This window comes from Bos indicus x Bos taurus, chromosome 11, assembly GCF_003369695.1.
Source record: "Bos indicus x Bos taurus breed Angus x Brahman F1 hybrid chromosome 11, Bos_hybrid_MaternalHap_v2.0, whole genome shotgun sequence".
Taxonomy (NCBI): Eukaryota; Metazoa; Chordata; class Mammalia; order Artiodactyla; family Bovidae; genus Bos; species Bos indicus x Bos taurus.
The window spans coordinates 45,495,253-45,516,621 of NC_040086.1; the positions used below are offsets into that span (position 1 = coordinate 45,495,253).

The 21,369-nt window shown below is 45.7% G+C and overlaps 1 protein-coding gene across 1 annotated transcript; it reads right to left on the reverse strand.

The window, feature by feature from the left end:
• Positions 1 to 10,349: 10,349 nt before the first annotated feature.
• On the reverse strand, positions 10,350 to 20,407 carry C11H2orf40 (chromosome 11 C2orf40 homolog). Its single transcript, XM_027555446.1, has 4 exons — positions 19,575 to 20,407; positions 14,875 to 14,922; positions 12,801 to 12,958; positions 10,350 to 10,720 (listed from the first exon to the last, which is right to left on the reverse strand). Exons 1-4 carry the CDS (start codon positions 19,996 to 19,998, stop codon positions 10,562 to 10,564), a joined length of 789 nt encoding a protein of 262 aa, XP_027411247.1. The 5' UTR covers positions 19,999 to 20,407; the 3' UTR covers positions 10,350 to 10,561.
• Positions 20,408 to 21,369: the final 962 nt, after the last annotated feature.

The window sequence follows — 21,369 nt, forward strand, 5'->3', positions numbered from 1 at the left end:
CCAGCAAGAATACTGGAGTGGGTTGCCATTTCCTCCTCCAGGGAATATTCCTGACCCAGGGATCGAACCTGCGTCTCCTACATTGCAGGCGGTTTCTTTACCCCTGAGCCACCAGGGGAGCCCATTATTTGTTTTTACTAACCCTCAACTCAAATTTAGCTTTTTGTTCATTATAATAGTAGACAACAAACTGCAATAGCATTGGTTCCTACCTGGGAGTTTGTCACCTAGTATACCTGTGGGAATACCAGACCACCTGACCTGCCTCTTGAGAAATCTGTATGCAGGTCAGGAAGCAACAGTTAGAACTGGACATGGAACAACAGACTGGTTCCAAATAAGAAAAGGAATACGTCAAGGCTGTATATTGTCACCCTGCTTATTTAACTTATATGCAGAGTACATCATGAGGAACGCTGGGCTGGGAGAAACACAAGCTGAAATCAAGATTGCCGGGAGAAATATCAATAACCTCAGATATGCAGATGACACCACCCTTATGGCAGAAAGTGAAGAGGAACTAAAAAGCCTCTTGATGAAAGTGAAAGTGGAGAGTGAAAAAGTTGGCTTAAAGCTCAACATTCAGAAAACTAAGATCATGGCATCTGGTCCCATCACTTCATGGGAAATAGATGGGGAAACAGTGGAAACAGTGTCAGACTTTATTTTTCTGGGCTCCAAAATCACTGCAGATGGTGACTGCAGCCATGAAATTAAAAGACGCTTACTCCTTGGAAGGAAAGTTATGACCAAAACCTAGATAGCATATTCAAAAGCAGAGACATTACTTTGCCAACAAAGGTCCATCTAGTCAAGGCTATGGTTTTTCCAGTGGTCATGTATGGATGTGAGAGTTGGACTGTGAAGAAGGCTGAGCGCCGAAGAATTGATGCTTTTGAAGTGTGGTGTTGGAAAAGACTCTTGAGAGTCCCTTGGACTGCAAGGAGATCCAACCAGTCCACTCTGAAGGAGATCAGCCCTGGGATTTCTTTGGAGGGAATGACACTAAAGCTGAAACTCCAGTACTTTGGCCACCTCATGCAAAGAGTTGACTCATTGGAAAAGACTCTGAGGCTGGGAGGGATTGGGGGCAGGAGGAGAAGGGGACGACAGAGGATGAGATGGCTGGATGGCATCACTGACTTGATGGACATGAGTCTGAGTGAACTCCGGGAGTTCGTGATGGACAGGGAGGCCTGGCGTGCTGCGATTCATGGGGTCGCAAAGAGTCGGACACGACTGAGCGTCTGAACTGAACTGAACTGAATACCTGTCACCTGGGTTTGATCCCTGGGTTGGGAAGATTCCCTGGAGGAGGGCATGGCAACCCACTCCAGTATTCTTGCCTGGAGAATCCCCATGGACAGAGGAGCCTGGCAGGCTACAGTCCATGGGGTCACAAAGAGTTGGACACAACTAAGCGACTAAGCACATACCTGTCAGCAGACCTTGTTATTTGTATCATTCAGAAGCACACTTGTTACTATATCACTAATTCATGTTTTAAAGTGTTAATCACTCTTTCAATATAACTGTTTTCATCTGTAATCTTGTACATTTTAGTTTAGGCATTAAAAAGCATTATTTTTAGAAGAGATTTCCCAGACACACAAAAATGGTGAAGACCATAGGATTTTAAGTAAATGGTCAGGGGACATCCCTAGTGGTCCAGTGGTTGAGAATCTGCCTTCCAATGCATAGGACACGGGTTCAATCCCTGGTACTGAAAGATCCCACATGGCTTGGAGCAGCTTGGCTAGTACACCACAACTACTGAGATGGAACTCTGGAGCCCACACACTGCAACTACTGAAGCCCATACGCCTGGAGCCCATGCTCCACAGCAAGAGAAGCCACCACGATGAGAAGCCCATGCACCACCACTAGAGAGTACCCCCACTTGCTGAAACTAGAGAAAACCCATGCAGCAATGAAGACCCAGTGCAACCAAAATAAATAAATATTATTTATTAAGACCTCACCTTCCAATGCAGGAGTGCTCGTTTGATCCCTAGTTAGGGAGCTAAGATCCCACATGCCTGAAAAACATAAAACAGAAGCAACATTGTAACAAATTCAATAAGGACTTTACAAGTAGTCAACATCAAAAAAAATTTTTTTTAAATAAGTAGATAATCAACTGGGAGTCTCTAGTAGTAGGGCAGATTAGATAACCTGGGCTATCAATGCTTCAATGGGAGCAAATAAATGCCACATATGATTTTTTAAAAATCTTTTTAGGGATTGAATCCATCATACTGAAACGTGCAGTGAGGATGCTCTGAGAGGCGGTGGATGCATGGGTGGGGAGAGGGCATCAGGAGAACAGGAACCACAAGGGGGGGGTCTGCATATACACACGTGGAGTTAATCTACACTGAGGGGTCCCAGTTAGCAGATGCCCACATTCTAGCCCTGGCACCTGCACTCTGGGCCTCAAGCAACAAGAAATCCAAGTGCTGACTGGAAAAGGCCAACTTAATTCAGGCTTCAGTTATTCATGAACAAAAAAGTTCCAAAAATAATGAGCACATTATGGGTAGAAATCACAGGACATCCAACCAAGTCCAGGAAGCACAGAGAATTCTAACCAGGATAAACCCAAGGAGGAACACACCAAGACACATAGTAATCAAACCAACAAAGATTAAAGTCAGAGATAAAATATTAAAAGCAGCAAGGAAAAACAACAAATAACATACAAGGGAACTCCCATTAGGCTATCTATCAGCTGATTTCTCAACAGAAACTCTACAAGCCAGAAGGGAATGGCATGATATATTTAAAGTGATGAAAGGAAAGAACCTACAACCAAGAATACTCTACCCAGCAAGACTCTCCTTCAGATTTGATGGAGAAATCAGAAGCCTTTCAGGCAAGCAAAAGTTAAGTGAATTCAGCACCACCACCAAACCAGCTTTACAACAAATGCTAAAGGAACTTCTCTAGGCAAGAAACAAGAGAGGGAAAAGACTTACCTACAGAAAATAAACCCAAAACGATTAAGAAAATGATAATAAGATTATACATATTGATAATTATTTTAAATGTAAATGGATTAAATGAACCAACCATGAGACATAGACTGGCTGTGGATGGAAGCATGTGTGCACTTCTAGTTACCACATCACTCTGCTTGACCCCCCAAATTGTACGTAATTATTTTATATTGTTAGGTTAATCATGTTCCCATTATGACTTGCAATTGTAATTATCTTTTATTTTTGGTCTGCCTATTGATTATGAAAACTGAGAAACATCTTTCATTATTGTGATTATGTAACCATTACTCACTTAATACCACTGTATCATGATTGGTCAACAGAAAAATTATAGAATTCTATATCATCAAAACTACCATTTAATAGAAAAAACTGTAATCACTTTTTAAAACCCAGATGTTATCAGAATTACCTTGGAATTTTTTGAGAAATACAAATGTCTCGGTATTACTTTTATTTCACCAGAGCTCCAGATATGTTTCTAATGAGCAGCCACATTTACAAACAACTGGATTATATGAGGATCTTTTACTTTTATCTAGTTTGTTTCACTTTTTCTATTTCATATTCAGTGCTGCCATTTTGTTTAGTTTGTTTTACAATTTCTCCATCTCTTTTTTTGATGTTCTTTCTTAAGCCTTTATCAAGTATAGTACAAAAGCTCTTGTATACATATATAAAAATAATATGTATTTTAGAAAAACTTATGAATTTTTGCCTAAAACATTTATGATATTTTGTTTCTACTTGTTTGACTTAGTATGAATAGAATGCTCGATTTCTAATTTAAAAAAATAGACATGCAACTAGCAAACAAATGTTTACTATAGCACAGGGAACTGCAGTCAGTAAGTGTAATAATATATAATGGAAAATAATTTCAAAAATAATATATGTGTATATGTACAACTGAATCACAAAATAAAGAATTCTACTTTTTGAAATTTAGTAATGTTTACCCTTTTGCCAGTTTTACTAAATGCCCTATGGATATCTAACAATGTATGAGATATAAAATTTTAAATATATTTGTGTAGAATATAAGATTAATATAAATAGAAATCTATTATATTTAAATTATTAATGACATAATTCAAGATGCTCCTATTCTTATTTTTTCTGCACTTGATAAAATATTCTCAGAGAAATGTTAAGATGTCACTATGATATACTTATTTCTTTTCCCTTATATTTCTTCTGATTTTTGCTTTATGTATCTTTTTTATTGTTGTTGTTAGTTGTTTATGTGTGAATTGTACTTTTTATCATTAAAAATACCCATCTTTGTTTCATTTAAAAATGAATAAATTTAATTTAAAAAAAAGAAATCACATGACACCAAGAAGGTGGGACACTATGAATAAGAAGCAGTGGGGGCAGCCAGAATTGACCTGCAAAGACTTCAGAGGCTGGAATCTGCCTGCAATGAAGGAGACCAGGGTTCAATCTCTTGGTAGGAAAGAACCCCTGGAGAATGGAATGGCAACCCACTCCAGTATTCTCGCCAGGAAATCCCATGGACAGAGCAGCCTGGCAGGCTATAGGGGTTGCAAAGAGTCAGACACGACTAAGTGACTAAAACTTTCACTTCTTTCAAGCATATTTTAAAAAGGGAGCATAGTGAAATTTATAACCTGAATAAAGTTCAAGAAATAATGGAATGGGGGAGAAGTAACATTCAAAGGAATAGAATTTTTCCAAATTTGTTGAAAAACAGCAACCCTGAAATGAAGCCAAATAACCCCAAGCAGTACAAAAACGCAGATATAGATGTAAGTAAAAGAGGTGCATCTGTTATATAAGGCAGTGGGGAGGACAAGTGTAGTATAAAAGCTCTTGTATACATATATTAAAAATATGTATAATATATATATTTCAGAACACATACGAATTTTTGCCTAACTAAAATGACAGGTTATGGTGAAACCCTTCACGTAGGATAGTGTCTCCAAAATGCTGATTAACTCAACCAAAACCCTAAACTGAGCAACACAAGGGAACGTGTGGACTTTGGGAATTTTCCGTCGAAGGACCTGCACTAAAGGGATTTGAGGATGGTATTAAAGTCAAATGAAGAGGAGCTCAGATGCAGGGTCTGAGTCTCAAGGAGAGATGGTAAGCCAGGCTGGATATGATATGTGACATCTAATCAAGCTAGTGACTGTAAATGAGGCAAAGGTAACTAACATGGGGACATAAAGCAGACAAGATTTTTATTTATTTATTTAGGCCATGCTAGGTTTTTGTTGCTGCACATGGGCTTTTCTCTAGTTGAGGCAAGCGGGGGCTACTCTTCATCGCAGTACTCAGGCTTCTCATTGCGGTGGCTTCTCTTGTTGTGGCGCACAGGCTCTAGGGCACACAGCCTTCAGTAGCTGCAGCACGTGAACTCATTATCTGTGGTGCCGGGCTTAGTTGCCCCATGGCATGGGGGATCTTCCTGGACAAGGGATTGAATCCATATCCTCTGCTTTGGAAGGCAGATTCTTAACTACTGAGCCACCAGGGAAGTGCCCAGTAGACTAGATTTTAAATGCTGAGTTATTGTAGCTTATAAATTGGGAGAGAAGATCGCAAAATGAAGTATTTGGGGGTCCTTGTATTTTTCCAGGAGATGACTATGGCTATTGACTACCTATAGCTTGTTAAATATGGATTAAATGGGCAAACGCTAATAGAACAGATCCAATATAACCTTCGAAGGAAGTGAAAGGAAAAGAAAGATGTAAAGGAAAACAAAAGAGTCCAAATAATGGCAAGACAGGAGGAAAAGGGAGGAGAGGACAGGAAAAATGGGACAAGTTCAAAGTGTAATGTTATAGACAAATATCACTAATCCTAATACATGTCAATGAGCTAAATTCTCCTGTTCAGACCTTAAAAGTTATACTCTATTTTAAAAAAAGATTTCAGCGATGTACTCTTTACAAAAAACACACCTAAAGCACACAGGAAGATAAAAAGTCAAACTATGGAAAAGAGAGAACAGGCAATTAGTTGTCAACAGCAGGCAAATATTAATACCAAAAGAGAATTCAGGCAAAAAGCATTATTAGAAATAAGGCAATGTGATGCATAAAAATAAGTGACTCCATTCACTGGAAAAATTTATCATATCCCATGTGAATATGTGTATACATGTTAAGTCACTTCATTCGTGTCCAACTCTTTGCGACCCTATGGACTGTAGCCCACCAGGGTCCTCTGCCCATGGGATTCTCCAGGCAAGAATACTGGAATGGGTCACCATGCCCTCCTCCAAGGAATCTTCCAGACCCAGGGATCAAACCTGCGTCTCTTACGTCCCCTGCATTGGAAGACGGGTTCTTTACCACTAGAACCACCTGGGAAGACCGTAGCTTTCTATGAAGCCAGATTGACAGAAATTAAACAAAAAAACTAGTCAAATCCATCGTTGGATTTCAACATACCTATCAGAATCAGTAGGTCAAATGGACCAAAAAAATTAGTAAGAAAATAGAGTATGTGAACAATGTCACAGTTGGGCTTGAGCTAATGGCTTGACTACATTTGATGTCTGGGAAACACACATTCCCTTCAGGCACACGGGAACCCTTGCTGGGCTGGCACACACTCAGATGTAAAGCTAGCCTTGGTATACTTCAAAGAATTAGGATCTGACTACATTAAAAACACACACACACAATGCAATTAAGTAGGAAAACAAAGCCAATAAGATAATTAGAAAAATTCATTCACTTGGAAATTTAATAACACTTATAATCAACTCATGGGTCAAAGGAGAAATTATAATTGAAATTAGGTGATTTCATCATCTAGCTTTTCACATCAAACTCATGGAATACAGTTCTTGAAGAGGAAACTTAGAATAGTAAGTATTTGCCTTTGGAAAAAAAATAAACCTCAAAATTGCGCTAAATCAAAGACCCACAGATGCAGAAGAAAGGAAATTGAGTGAACAGAAATTTGTGACATAGATAAACATACAAAAGAGCACAGCAACAAGGCAAAAACCGAATGTTTGAAAAGATTCATTAAAAACAAAGGCACAAATGTTTGAAAAGATGTTTTTAAAGGCACAAATGGAATGAAAAACAACCACAGATGCTACAGAGAAATAAAGATTAAAGGATATTAAGAGCAATTCTCAACACACTTCAAAACTTTCATATAATCAATCACTACCTAGAGAGATAGAATTTTGCAAAACAAATTCAAGGAGAGAAACAAAATTAAAATAATGTTTTACCTGTAAAATAAATGCATTCAAATAGTCAAAAATTTTATTAATACCATGAAGAAAACACTCCGTCCAAATGGCTTTATCAGAATGCTCCCATTTGGGACAGAGAATTCCATCCTTATATGGAGAAATGTCAGAAAATAATTCATTTTAGGAATCCAGCATAAGCCAGACACCCAAACTGACCACAACAGAACCAGAAACAAAACTACAGGCCAATCTTCCTCATGGACATGGATGAAAAAATTCTGAACTAATATTATCCAACCAGATCCAACAATGAAAAAAATCATGATCAAGTTAGTTTTATTCCACTTCACTGATGACTCAGACAATAAAGAATCTGCCTGCAATGTAGGAGACTTGAGTTCAATCCCTGGGTTGGGAAGATACCCTGGAGAAGGGAATGGCAACCCATTTCAGTATTCTTGCCTGAAGAATCCCATAGAGAGAGGAGCCTGGCCAGCTGCAGTCCACGGGGTCACAATTCAATTGCTTAATATTAGAATTCTATTAATTTAATTGTTAATTAACAGATTTTAAAGGATGATTTATCAACAGATAATCTAGGATTCAGCACCCATATGACATTTTAAACTCTTCTTAGCATATTTTTAAAAGAATAGTAACTTTCTTGAGAAAAGGCATCTACCAAAAACGCCCAGCAAACATAATTTATGGAGAAGCACAGCAACATTTAAGATTAGGAATGAAACTAAGACATGCTCTCCATCACTGCCCAGCCCCCTCCCCAACACTGCACTGGGGTTTGAGCAGCACCGTAGTGGTTAAGAAACAGATGCAAAAGTCTGAATGTAACTCTATTACAGAGTCCAATCTCGTACCTACAGGACAGGCCAATAAGTCAAGAGACGACTTGCCAGGGCAAAGAATTGCGACTTTATCCAGAAAGCCAGCAGACGCAGGAGATGGTGGAGTCATGCCCCCAGAGAACCATCTTGCCTGAGTTAGAGTCAGGCTCCTTTTATATTAAGGGGGAGGGACTACAGCCAAGCATTTCCGGTTCCACCTCCCCATTCCCCCACCAGCAGCCTCTGGAGGGGGCATGTGAATTTCATCTTCCTGTAGACACTTACAGGTGGGCCTAGTCAGGAGGTTTCCTGGGAGGTAAACAAAGGTGTTTTAGCTTTATGCTTATTATCTGGGAGGCAGGGGTGCCCAAGATGGGCCATTATGTATAATATAGGCTTAAAGGCAACATCCCTTCAGTGACTAACTTGTACAGAACACAAAAGCTCTTTCCTATTACAACTCTTGGGCTTCCCTGATGGTAAATAGCAGAGACATTACTTTGCTAACAAAGGTCCATCTAGTCAAGGCTATAGTTTTTCCAGCAGACATATATGGATGTGAGAGTTGGACTATAAAGAAAGCTGAGTGCCAAAGAATTGATGTTTTTGAACTGTGGTATTGGAGAAGACTCTTGAGCGTCCCCTGGACTGCAAGGAGATCAAACTAGTCAATCCTAAAGGAAATCAGTCCTGAATATTCATTGGAAGGACTGATGCTGAAGCTCCAATAGTTAGGCCACCTGATATGAAGAACTGATTCATTAGAAAAGATCCTAATGCTGGGAAAGATTGAAGGCAAGAGGAAAAGGGTATGACAGAGGATGAGATGGTTGGACGGCATCACCAACTCAATGGACATGAGTTTGAGCAAGCTCTGGGAGTTGGTGATGGACAGGGAAGCCTAGCGTGCTGCAGTCCGTGGGGTCACAAAGAATCAGACATGACTGAGCGACTGAACAGCAAATTACAAGTCTTTTATATTAAAATATAAAATAGTACAGCTGATGTGGAAAACAAATGGTGGTTCCTCAAAAAGCAAAACAAATTACTTTATGATCCAATAATTCTACTTCTGGGTATGTGCCCCAAAGTACTGAAAGTGGGGACAGAAAGAGGTATTTACAGACTGTGTTCACAACATTAGTCACACCAGCTGGGAGGTGGAAGGAACCCAGTATCTGTTGGTAGATAAACAAAGAGTGGTCTGCACACAAAATAGAATATTCCTCAGCCTTAAAAAGGGAAGAAACGTGGTATGCTACAAGGGGGATGAAGCTTGAGGACATAATGCTCAGTGAAATATTGAGTCAGTAACAAAAGACGAATACTGTATGATTCCACTTACAGGAGGTCCCTAGAGGAGTCCAATCCATGCAGACAGAAAGAAGGTGGAGCAGGGCTGGGGACTTACGGTTTCATGGACAGAGTACCTTTTTGGGGAAGATGAGACGGCTCTGGAGATGGAGATTGGTGACAGTTGTACAACAATGTGAATGAACTTAATGCACCTGAACTATGCACCAAAAAATGCTCAAAACGGGGGATTTTATGTTGTGTGTGTTTTACCACCAATTTTTAAAAGTTGTAGGGATTCCAAAGGATTGTCCAGAAACACTGCTCTCCTGAAGCCGGTATCTACAACCAAGCCCAGGAGTTCATTACCTGCAGCCTGTGAGTATCAGGGTGTCTCAGAGATTATGTACAAATCACGTAGCAGTTTTGTGAGAAGGCTTCCAGCAGGCTGTCAGAGGGTCTGTGAGTACAAGAGCCATGCTGAGGGCCCATCCCTTCTGCAGGTGTCACCCCCCCCATCTCCCTCCCCTCCCTTCACCCACCCCCACTTTTCCATTCACTCAGGTTGCTTAAACACGATGCAAAGTATATTCTTAAATCTTGGATTCATTAGACAAGGTTCAATTTCTTAAGGTAAGTGAAGCTCTGAAGTCAACCGAACTTTAGTGGTTTTTATATTACCCATTTTTCCTGCCTAATAATATTAAATAGGTCCAGTTCTGGCTCGGGCCATGGAAGAGCAATCAAACTTGCAAAACCACATCAATGATTAGATCCTCCAAACTGTGTTCTGTGATCTTAAATGATTTCCAATAAATTTTCTTGCTGGGCTTTGCTTGTTTGTTTGCATTTAGTGTGGACTGAATTCTAACACACTGAAGACCCCTGCTCTGTCCCATGGCTTGGGATGGTAGGGACTCTTGGAGGGGGTCACACTTGGTGCCTCTGAGAGGTTGAGAAACATCCAGGGAAGGAAAACTCTCGCCAGCTTAAGTTTCATTCAAACTTTCAAACTCAGACTTTTAAACAAAATGCTTTTATTTATAGTTTTAAATGGAATGCAGTGTTAGGAACTTGCATGGACTCTCGAAAGGCCTTTATATTCTCTGTGTTAATGCTTCCTTTCTGGCCATAGAAAGCAAGTAGGGAAGATGGGCCAAGACTAGACATGGCAGACACAGCCCAAGAGCTGTGTGGAGCCCACGGCCTGAACCTGCCCGAAGGGGTGGTCAGTAGTCGTCGTAGTTCACGCTGGCTCCGTGCCGGAAGCTGTGGGCACTCCGGGGGCCAATGGCCGAGTCCTCATCGTAGTGGCGCTGGTAGTAATCGTAGTAGTCGTGCCCATTCCGATTTCTATTCAGCCAATAGCTGATGTCATCCTCAAATTTCTGGAGAAGAGGGTGAGAAAGGATGGGATTAAGGACACCACTTCCCAGAGCACATTTTACTGGTGGTGTTTCTCTGGTGTTTTTCTTTAACAATGAATGACCCCTAATAGAAACTCCTGCAACAAGGTCCTACTGTACAGTACAAGGAGGAACTATATTCAATATCCTGTGGTAACTATAAGGGAAAAGAACCCGAAAAATAACATATATATATGTGCGTGTGTATCTGAAACTAACATTAACAACAATCAACTGTTGTTCAGTCACTAAGTCATGTCCAACTCCTTGTGACCCCGTGAACTGCAGCACACCAGGCTTTTCCTGACCTTCACTATCTCCTAGAGCTTGTTCAAAGTCATGTCCATTGAGTCAGTGATACTGTCTAACCATCTCATCCTCTGTTTCCCCCTTCTCCTGCTCTCAATCTTTCCCAGCATCAGGGTCTTTTCTAGTGAGTCATCAGGTGGTCAAAGTACTGGAGCTTCAGCTTCAGCATCAGTCCTTCCAGTGCATATTCTAGGTTAATTTCCTTTAGGATTGACTGGTTTGATCCCCTTGCAGTTCAAGGGACTTTCAAGCGTACTTCAATAAGAGAGTACTTTTCAACTGTACTTCAATAAAAAATAATAAATAGTACTTAAAAAAATAATTACTCCTGCCTACAGCATCCCTGGGCCATAGGTCAGTTCTAACCAGCAGGAGAGCACTGCTGAAAGCCTAGTCCCCAAAGGCATATACACCCCTTTCCCTGAACCCCTACCTGCGAGTTCCGAATATACCCCAGACTTCAGCATTCTTCTCTTTTTTGGTAAAGAAAGTGGACATCTGCCCAATGCAGTAACAACTGGGCCTGCCCCCAGCACTAGGGGTCTAGTGTGGCAGATGCTGACCCCCAGTCCTGCCTGGGCTGCTGCACAGGCTATGGGCTTAGTAAATGGTGGTGAACAGAATCATACTGCAGCCTCAGGGCGTGTCTGGTGGTGACTCTCTCACAACTGTAGTGATGCTCAAACAGATCTGGTGCACCAACTCAGGCCACAAACACTACGTGGGCACAATTCCACCTTCTTCATCTGCTTGGCCTGGGGCTGCGACCTCCACCACCCTTACCACCCCCACCAGTCTCTGCTTTCAAAAGAAGATGGCTTGCTTGACTCACAATACTGCAGTTTGTCACATAGGGTAGTAGCCTCATTCTTTGGTTTTCCTAATTTTATAATCTTGTTTAAGGTTTTGCCTTAAAATAACTTTTTTTCAAAAAACTTAAAAAATATTTTATAAATACAGAAATAATGCAGACTCACATTTTACAAAAGCACGGTGGGAGGGAGACAAAGAGAAAGGGGCTATTTCCACTCCCAATCCCTACTGGTGTCTGGGTGCATGTCCTTCTAGTCCCATCTGTGCATGTTAGAACCTTACTGCATCCTCACATTTACTCACACTCAGATAAAACCATACAGATACGGTCAGAGGGTTCCTAGGAAAATCAGACTCTCCCTGAATCTAAGTCCCAGCCTCTCTGGGCAGGGAAGTCTCTGGAATTCTGCTACCAAACCCTGATGGGAGGGATCTCATTGGGCACAGCGGGGTGGAAAATTCCAGCCAACACCGTACACCTGACGGTCACGTAGTCCAGTGCCTGGCAGCTCTGGCTTTGACTTCAGGGCAAATAACAGAACTTCATTCTCTGCCCGTTTCCCTGCATGCTCTCCCACCATCTGGTGGGAATCCAAGCCTCTCCCCCGCCCCCACCCAACCCTCATCCCCCAGGGAGAGCCAGGCCTCTGCCCCCCAACCCTGCCCTGTAGAAAGCCAGCCTCCTTTCCCCCCCTCCACCCTCAACCCTCATGGGAATCCAGGCCTCTGCCCCCCAACCCCCATTCCCTCAGGAAGACCCAGGCTTCTGCCCCTCACCTCCACTCTGCCCTGTAGGAAGCCAGCCCTCTGTCCCACCTACCCCCATGGGATCCAGGCCTCTGCCCCCCAACCCTCATCCCCACCAGGGGAAGCCAGGCGTCTGCACCAGCCCCCACTCTCCCAGGCCCACCCCTCCTGCCGAGGGAGCCGGGACACCCACCGCCTCATCGAAGCCCAGGTACAGGAAGTGCTGGTACCATTGCTGCACCTCTGGCCTCGAGCGGTCCCACAGCTGCCGCTTGGGCCTCCTAAGGCTGCTCAGGAACTCCTTGGCTCTGCTCTCCTGGACAGCCACCGGTGTCATAGTGGGAGCAGGGGCTGAAACAAGGGGTACCCCCACCACCAAGTACAAAGATGATTTCTTTCCTCACTGGGGTGAATTGCTCTTCCACATCCCCTCCCACCCTGCCTGGCAGGAGATGCTCTGTCTGGCATATCCTTCCTGCAGGACATGGGTACAGTGGGGGCTCCCTCACTAGGTCCCACCCTGGGCTCTGGGGTAGCCAGCCCTGCCCTCTGGGCACTGCCATATCACAGGCCTGGGGTTGGGGCAGGAACCGAATTCAGCTCCTCCTCTGCAGCCCCTGGCCACACCCAGACCCAGGTCCAGCCCTGGACAGGGGCTGGTGCTTCCTTGTGGGCTCTGCTGTCAGGAAACCACGGTGTATCCAGTGCTGCCTGGTGGGTGTTCACTATCCAAGTAAACAAGAGCCCTCTGGGGCTGCTTAGGAGTCCAGGGGAGAGAGAGGTGGAACAAGGGGCCCTGGGCCGGCTAGCCAGGCAAGTCCAGCAGGGGCTGTGGGGACAAGCGGTGCCACCTGGGGTCCCACTGTGTGACCACTGATGATTGGACTGCCTCTTAATGGGGTGACCCTACCTTTCCCATGGCTTCCCTGAATGCCTTCTCTCATGGCTCAGTGCTGAAAGGGCCCCACTCCTGCAGATACACTCAGGGAAGCTCTGGGTCCTGGGCTGGCCCTGCTGACTGCCTCTGAGCCCCTGTTCCCTCATCTGTGACGCTGGATGGATGGTCTTTGCCTTGAGGTTGGCATGGAGGTTGCACAGGAAAAGGAAGTCAAGTGCCCTTGTGTCCTTGCTCACATGGGTAAATACCAGGACGTTTGTATTCTCTCCACCTGCTCATCTGGACATTTCCCTCTGGGCCTGTCACACTGTTTCACACACAGTAGGTGCTCAGTATATGTTTCTTGTCTTGAGCTGGATAAACGCTGAAGGTATACACAGAGGAGTCCTGATTTTCTCGGTCACTTTCTCTCTGGTATCCCTTGCACAGGTGGCCCTGCCAGAACTCCCATCAGCCCTGGTATCCCTGGGAGATGGCTGCTCAGCCCAGGGAAGGGGCCGTCTGAGGGGCCTGGGAGGTCAGGGGTGGACGAAGGCCTCAGAAGCGGCTGGAAGAGCTGGGGAGATGCTGGGAGTACCTCTTCATACCGAGAGGAGCCACATGTGCTCAGCAGGTGTGTGTCAGGTGGAGGGGTCACTGCAGACCCCCTGGGAAGTAGCTGCATAAGCACCGGGGCCCCACAGCGGGGAACAGACTTCAAATTCAACCTCCTGGAGCCCCATTAACTCAGGGAAAAGAATAAGCGGCTAAAAGTTCACCTCAGAAATTTAGTCTTCACTCTAAGGGACAGATAACTTCCTGTTTTCCAGGTGAAGACACATGTTCCGAGGGAGAATGGTGTTGACAGGACCACAGGGTGACGGAACCCGCTGCAGGGGCCAGGACTCACCTGCATGGTTCCCAGACGGTTCATGTGCTACCACCACTCCCTGAGGCATGTTCTTCACAACAGGTGTCAGCAACACAAGTCTTTCTGGTTAACCCTTTCCCAAGGGCCACCTGGATACAGAGGACGCCCACAAGCCCACTCTGCGCTGCCCCAGGACTAAGGCAGTGTGTGCTCCAGACTCAGGCATGTGCTCTAAAGGGCACCAGGGTTCTAAAACAGCCTTCCCTGAACACTGCCGCTCTGTTCCTTTTATTTCTGAATCTACACTGACAGTTTTCAGAGAAGCATTAACTGGCAATAATATTTATCTGATGAAATACCGCACCACATCCCCACAGAACCACCCCTTCTATCTGTTAACCTTTTAAGGAGTAAACACTTTTCATTTTCCAAACACAAGCCTCCAGTGAACACATCAACATCCCCATTTCCCTGCAACCTGCTGAAGAATGCCCCCTTATCCATGTAGGCTGTATTTACCTTCTCGTTTCCGAAGCAGCAACTTGAGTTTGTTTCCACTTATGCCACCTAAAGGAATGAAGACAGAAATCATTTCAGGATTGTACTGAACCCTTAAATTTCTCACATGCAAAAATCCACATTGGAAAAAACTCACTTCATGCCTCTATCCTGCTTTGGCAACTTGGTATCCAATGCTTGCTGCATTTCCTGTTATGTAGAAAAGGCCATTCAGGCTGCCCGTTGCTCAAACTGGTGACAAGGATTATGGCTGAGGTTTGAGCCACTGGAGACCATCTGAACTGTTCTCCAGGAAAAGTAACATTGTCCTTTGAGCCCTTCTATCATAGTATTCAGGCAGTCACCAGGAGTTAGGCGGAGAAGAGATACACGTGTATTGCATGCATGGCTGAGTCCCTCTGTTCACCTGAAACTATCACAGCATTGTTAACTGGCTATGTATACATGCGTGCTCAGTTGTTCAGTCGTGTCCGACTCTTTGTGACCCCATGGACTGTAGCCTACCAGGCTCCTCTGTCCATGCGATTCTCTAGGCAAGAATACTGGAGTGAGGAGTTGCCATTTCTTCCTCCAGGAGATCTTCTTCACCCAGGGATTGAACCCTGGATCAAATCCTGCATTGGCAGGCTGAAACTTTATCATTGAGCCACCTGGGAAGCCCATCTTCTAGTATAAAACTTTAAAAAAATTAAATAATATTCAGGCAGCTATCTGTCATATGTACCTGCCTGCAGACTTTACTAAATAGTGTCCCCCCAAATTCATAGCACCCAGAACCTCAGCGTGGGAACCTATTTGAAAATAAGGTCTTTGCAGATGCAATGAGTTAAGGGTCCGGAGGTAACATGATGCTGGGTTTAGGCTGGGCTCTAAATCCAACGACTGATGTCCTTACAAGAAGAGGTGACACCACACAGATGGCAGTCGTGAGAAGATGAAGGCAGAAGTGGGTTTTCTCTACCACAAGCCAAGGAACGTGCCTCAGTGCTCTCAAAGTTCAGCCCTGTATCGTTACTTGCCCTGACTGTCTTACAATCAGGCATCACTTGTACCATTTACTGTGGTTTGTATTCAGATCTAGAAGTGTTTATAACCTGCCCAATCGTTTAATAGGAAATGATGAGTTTGATCTCATGAAACGTACCCTCTGGCCCGTGAGCTGGTTCGAAGACTGTGGAAGCCTCTGGTCTCTGAGTGCTACTTACAGGAATGAGGCTTGTCCTGTGGAGGGGGAACCAGAGGCTCTGGGAGAGAGCACAGCCTTGTAAAGACTGAGCAGAGCATCCTTAGGTGTATGAGCCACAGTCTGGCCCAAGGATGGAGATGCTGAGATGGTGGTATCCATCCTTCAGCAGGTCCTGCCCTCCCCAACTGTGGACCAATTTGCAACTGCAAAGGTGTGGTCTTCTGGGAATAGGAGCCAGAGCTCCAGCCAAACTTTCAGAAGTGTGTGGGGCCCAAAGAAGACTAAGAAACTCTGCTTAAAAAATTTATTATGTCGTTGGGGAGGAAAAAAACACATTTGTAGCCAAAAGTCACAAATTGGCTGCTCACCGCTAAACGTGACCTGCAAGTGTGTTTTCTTAGGTGCCCCATGTTTACGGATTTAGTATTTGAATGTTTCCAGACCCAGGTCACTTGGCAGACCCCGGGGTCTGTAAACAGCACTTTACCTCTCAAGCCCCCCACAGGTGTTTGAATTTGGGTGCCTCCCACCTGCCTTTAGAATAGGGAGCCAGGTCTGGGGGGAACTCTAGGGATCCCACTGCAAGAGGAGAACACAGTGGGGCCACCCTCATGTCTTCAGAGGAGGGCTGGTGTCTCTGGGCGGTGGGCTAAGTGGGCAGTGGTCTGAATTCAGAATTATCATCTACACTTCCAGTCAGTCTACAGAGATGCAGTTGTTTAAAAAGCAGGTACAATTTTAGGCTGTGTAAATAAAAGGAGAGCGTCTTGCAGAAAGGAAATACTTGTCCTGCCTGTGTTTCAGCTTGTCTCTGATCAGCCCACCTCTTTTACTATTTGGTTCAGGTACTAACATGTGACCTTCAGATGGTCACAGAAAAACAGGAGTTCTGGCAAAAGGAAAAAGGTTTAGAAAGAGGAAAAAGTCCAGGAGGAACAAACGGCCTGTGTGTGTGTGTATGATAACAAATTAAAGTAATTTAGATGTTTAACTGGGGCTTCCCTCGTGGCTCAGACGGTAAAGAATCTGCCTGCCAATGCAGGAGACCCAGGTTCGATCCTTGGGTTGGGAAGATCCCCTGGAGGAGGGCATGGCAACCCACCCCAGTATTCTTGCCTGGAGAATCCCATGGACAGAGGAGCCTGGTGGGCTACAAGGCTGTAGCCCTGTAGAAAGTTGGACATGACTGAGTGACTAACACACACACACACACACACAAACACATAGATGTTAAACTAGAGGAAAGAAACTTCTGGGAGCAGAGCGATAGATGGCTCTAAGATGCCACTGTGCCATAAATCTATGGGTGGGCAGCAGGCTGCCAGCACCAGACAGCCACCCACGGCTGGAGCAAATCAACAGAGAAGCTTCCCATCCAGAGTCACTAGAGGTATCAGGGCATCAGTTGTGAGTCAGCCACTGGGGAGGCTGCTGCACAGGAGGTTCAGTTACAAGGGGTGGGACCACTTTCAGTCTGTGCTTCCCTCCCAACCTCAAGAGCCAGCGAAGGAATCTACATTTGCCAACATGGACAGAGCACGAATCTGAGCATATTTTAGTATCTTAATATATGTGAGTCTCCAATGACTCAGAGTAGCCTGCCAAATTAAGTACCACCTCTCTGTCTGTATTCTGTAAGAGCACTTTAATACTGATGAATTGAAACAGACATTGGAAAAGTGAAAAGTGTTTGTCGCTCAGTCATGCCCAACTCTTTGCATCCCCTTGGACTGGAGCCTGCCAGGCTCCTGTCTATGGAATTCTCCAGGCAAGAATGTTGGAATGGGTTGCCATGCTCTCCTGCAGGGGATCTTCCTGACCCAGTGATTGAACCTGGCTCTTCCGCATTGCAAGCAGATTCTTTACCATCTGAGTGGCATTTGTGCTAAAGCTGCAATTTCTCCTAGCAAATCTGTGTCACTACTAACCCAGAAAGGTGAGCCTCATCAGATTCAGCTACACAATTGAAAAGGGTGAACAAGTCCTAAAATGATAAATATCAGAGATGCCATGGTGCCAATTACTGCCCACTGAACTGTAAATATCAATGCATGAATGTGGACACCACGCTAACTTTATTTGAAGAAAGGAATAAAGAACGAATGAGCTGCTGTGGGGTTTGTCTTGTAGCATCATGGATTTCTACCCCAACATCACTGGTCACCATTTTTAGGCTGTGCTCATACGCACTCCTGAGTTGATCAAGTTTAGCTCCCTGGCATTCGATCTCCCAGCGGGTTTGGAATTTTAAAATGCTCCCTTTGAAGCTCATGATAAACTGATCGAGAAAGGGCAATGGTCCTTTCTCCATTAAATGCTTTTGGGTGTCATAAATCACCTTGGGGACTTTACATAAAGATTTTTATTTGGTGTCATAAGAACTTTCACATTCCAGCTCAGTGACCATAATATTTTAACCAACTCCTATCACTGCAATCTTGGTATAAATGAAATAAAATACAAATCCTGAAAAGAATGGGTTTCTAGCTGATGTCCACTTGCTGTATTCAGTTATGATTCTTAAAATGGGAGGAACAAGCAGGAGGTGATAAATCAGGTGATGGGGAGTGATTGACTGGCCTCCCTTGTGGTCCTAAATTAGAAAAGCAGTCACCCCAGCCCCTCTGTTGTGCTAATGGCCCCCAGGGCTCCCATTGCTCCTCTGGCCTATGTTTGCTCTTCCCAACTTGTGCTGACCACACAAAACACAGACGTTCAGCAACCAAGGGGGTCCTGCCTTTCCACCCACCTTGCTTGGCTGCTTTGTGGTGTGAGAAACTTCAGTCTCAGGTTCTTGAGCAGGTCACCCTCCCACCTTCCAGCCCTTGAATCTTCCCAGTAGACCTGGGGTCACCACCCCACCTCTCACACCCGCAAAGGCACCCCTGCCTGCAGGAGGCCACTCCTGAGCCATAAAGGATGGCAAGAGGGAAGTGAGCACTCAGGGTGAAACCTCCCTAAGGTGGGTTCTGTGGGCTCCCAGGGTTCAGAAGTCCACACCCCACCCACTTCATCTGCAGCCTGTGCGTGAATGCGCGCATTTTCTAGGGAAAGAACTGGGATTGCCAACCCATTCAAGAGGGCCTCCAAGAAGTAGAGATGTTAAAGAATTTCCTTTCAGAGCTTTTCCCCAGCGAGGAGGTGAGGCCCTGCTCCTGCTCGCGCAGATTTGCAGGCCTGGAACTTAACTGAGACGAGGCGCCAGAAAGGGAACACCTGGAAGGGACCCTGGGGATGAAGGCCTTTTGACTCCTCTGAGTTCTGGGTGCCACCTGCCTACAGCGCCCACTGCGCCCTGCCTCTAGCGTTCTGTCCAAGGCTCCTCCGACTCTTTTCCCAAGGTTGCCGCGAACACCTGAAACCCTGCCCTTGACCCTGAACTCTGCCACTTCCCACCGCGCAAGGGCAGAACCCAAGACCGCTTTCAACTCTTGGCCCTTGCCAGGACTCGGGATGTACGCCTTGGTCTCCGCGCCCTCCTCTCGGCGTTAGCGCCGTGAAATTGCCTCCTTACCTGGGCCCACGCACAGCAGCAGCAGCAGCGCCAGTGCGGTCATGACCAGGAAGGCGGGCCGGGCGGAGGAGGTGGCCATGGTTGCAGCGGATGCGCTGGAGAGAGATGAGCGCGCCTTGGCCACTGCGCGGGAAGGATAAGGAAGGCGCTTGTTCTGGAGGACCCGGCGCCGGCGGACTGCGCCCTGAAGAACTGCGCTCAAGGGTACTGGAAGCGCGGGCGGTCCCCGAGTCCGTGCCGGGGCGGGACCCGGCAGACGGGCGCTGTGCCGACGGGCCGCGGGCCAAGCGTCCGTGCCAAGTCTCCGCGCCCCTCTCTCCGGCCGCGGCTCCTCCAAGGCTGCGGGGCTGCGGGCGCCTGGGCCGCCAAAGACCGCGGGCGAAGGGCAAGAGAGGTCCGGCTGCCTCGGGAGGGGACGCGGCATCCAGCGGGGGAAGGGCTGGGTGCTCTGAGGGTCCCCGCTCAGGCCTCGGGATCTCGCCGCCACCGGCCCTCCCGACCACAGTCCCCTCCCCTGCGCACCGCGCGCCCTGGTCCCTCCAGCCCGCTCCCTCCCTCCCGCTCAGGCCTTCGGAATGTCCTGGCTTTGCGTCGCAGCTCTAAAGATGCCTTTGGCAGCTCTGTGCTTCGTGCTGTTTAAGTCTCCACGCTCTGGGCTCAGAGCTGCATTCCAGGAAAACATCTCGCTCAAGAGACTCCGACAGACGAGCCTTTCAGTAATCAGGAGAGAATGAGCCCCGCAAGTGTTCACACGTCTCCATCGTGTGCCCCATCCACGCACACTAAAGGGGCACCCGGCACCCGCGTGAGGCCACGGGAGCTGGAGCCGGCCTCCCCTGTCCCTGACCTGTGCACACACGAGGACCCCGCGGGCGGCGCGTCTTCTGGGAACTAACCCCTCTAAGCCCATCTACACTGCGGCTACTTCTCCTTTAACACCTTCGCACCCTGAGCCTGTGCTCACCAGGTAAAGAATCCGCCTGCCAGTGTGGAAGAGACGCGGATTCGATCCCTGGGTTGGGAAGATCCCCTGGAGAAGGAAATTGCAACTGGTTCCAGTATTCTTGTCTGGAGAATCCCATGAACAGAGGGGGCCTAGTGGGCTACAGTCCATGGGGTCGAAAAGAGTCCGACAGGACTAAACAACATAATACAGAAAAGTGTGCAGATCAAATATGTAACTTCACAATAGAGATGTTGCTACCTTCCCACTTCTGCAGGAGCTGATGTTCCTCCCAGCTTCTCACCCCAACATGTAGCTTAACAGTTTAGTTTGAGGCAATCCTCTTGTTTTGAGGGGGGAAGATTATTTAAAGTCTTTACTGAATTTGTAACAGTATTGCTCCTGTTATGTTTTGGGTTTTTTGGCATGGATGCATGTGAAATCTTAGCTCCCCAACCAGGGATTGAACCCCGCTGCATTGAAAGGTGAAGTCTTAACCACTGGACTGCCAGGGCAGTCCCTTAGGTAATCCTCTTTTAAAAACACTTCATTGGTATTTTATTTTCATTTCCTTAAAGAGGAAAAGAACCAACAACAACCTCAAAATAAATACTTTTGGTTACCAGTAGGAAGACACTAATGATTAAAAGGATTAAGAGGATCAGATTCATTACTGTCAATTGAATCCAATTTAATTCAGTTCAATCCTTATCAATATCTGTTTCTCAAGATGTTCAGTGGACATTCCTATAAACAGTCTTCCAGAGTGACATGTCTTTGGCTCCCATGTTCACGTCTGCCTTACACATTATTAGTACCGTTTATCAACATGAGTAACAGCGCACAAAGCCC

Coding starts and splice junctions, on each gene's coding strand:
- C11H2orf40 (XM_027555446.1), bottom strand. CDS start 19,998: ATGCCGCGTCCCCTCCCGAGGCAGCCGGACCTCTCTTGCCCTTCGCCC. Junction 14,923..19,574: donor GCTGCTGTGCGTGGGCCCAG/GTAAGGAGGCAA, acceptor TCATTCCTTTAG/GTGGCATAAGTGGAAACAAA. Junction 12,959..14,874: donor GCTGCTTCGGAAACGAGAAG/GTAAATACAGCC, acceptor CCCTTGTTTCAG/CCCCTGCTCCCACTATGACA.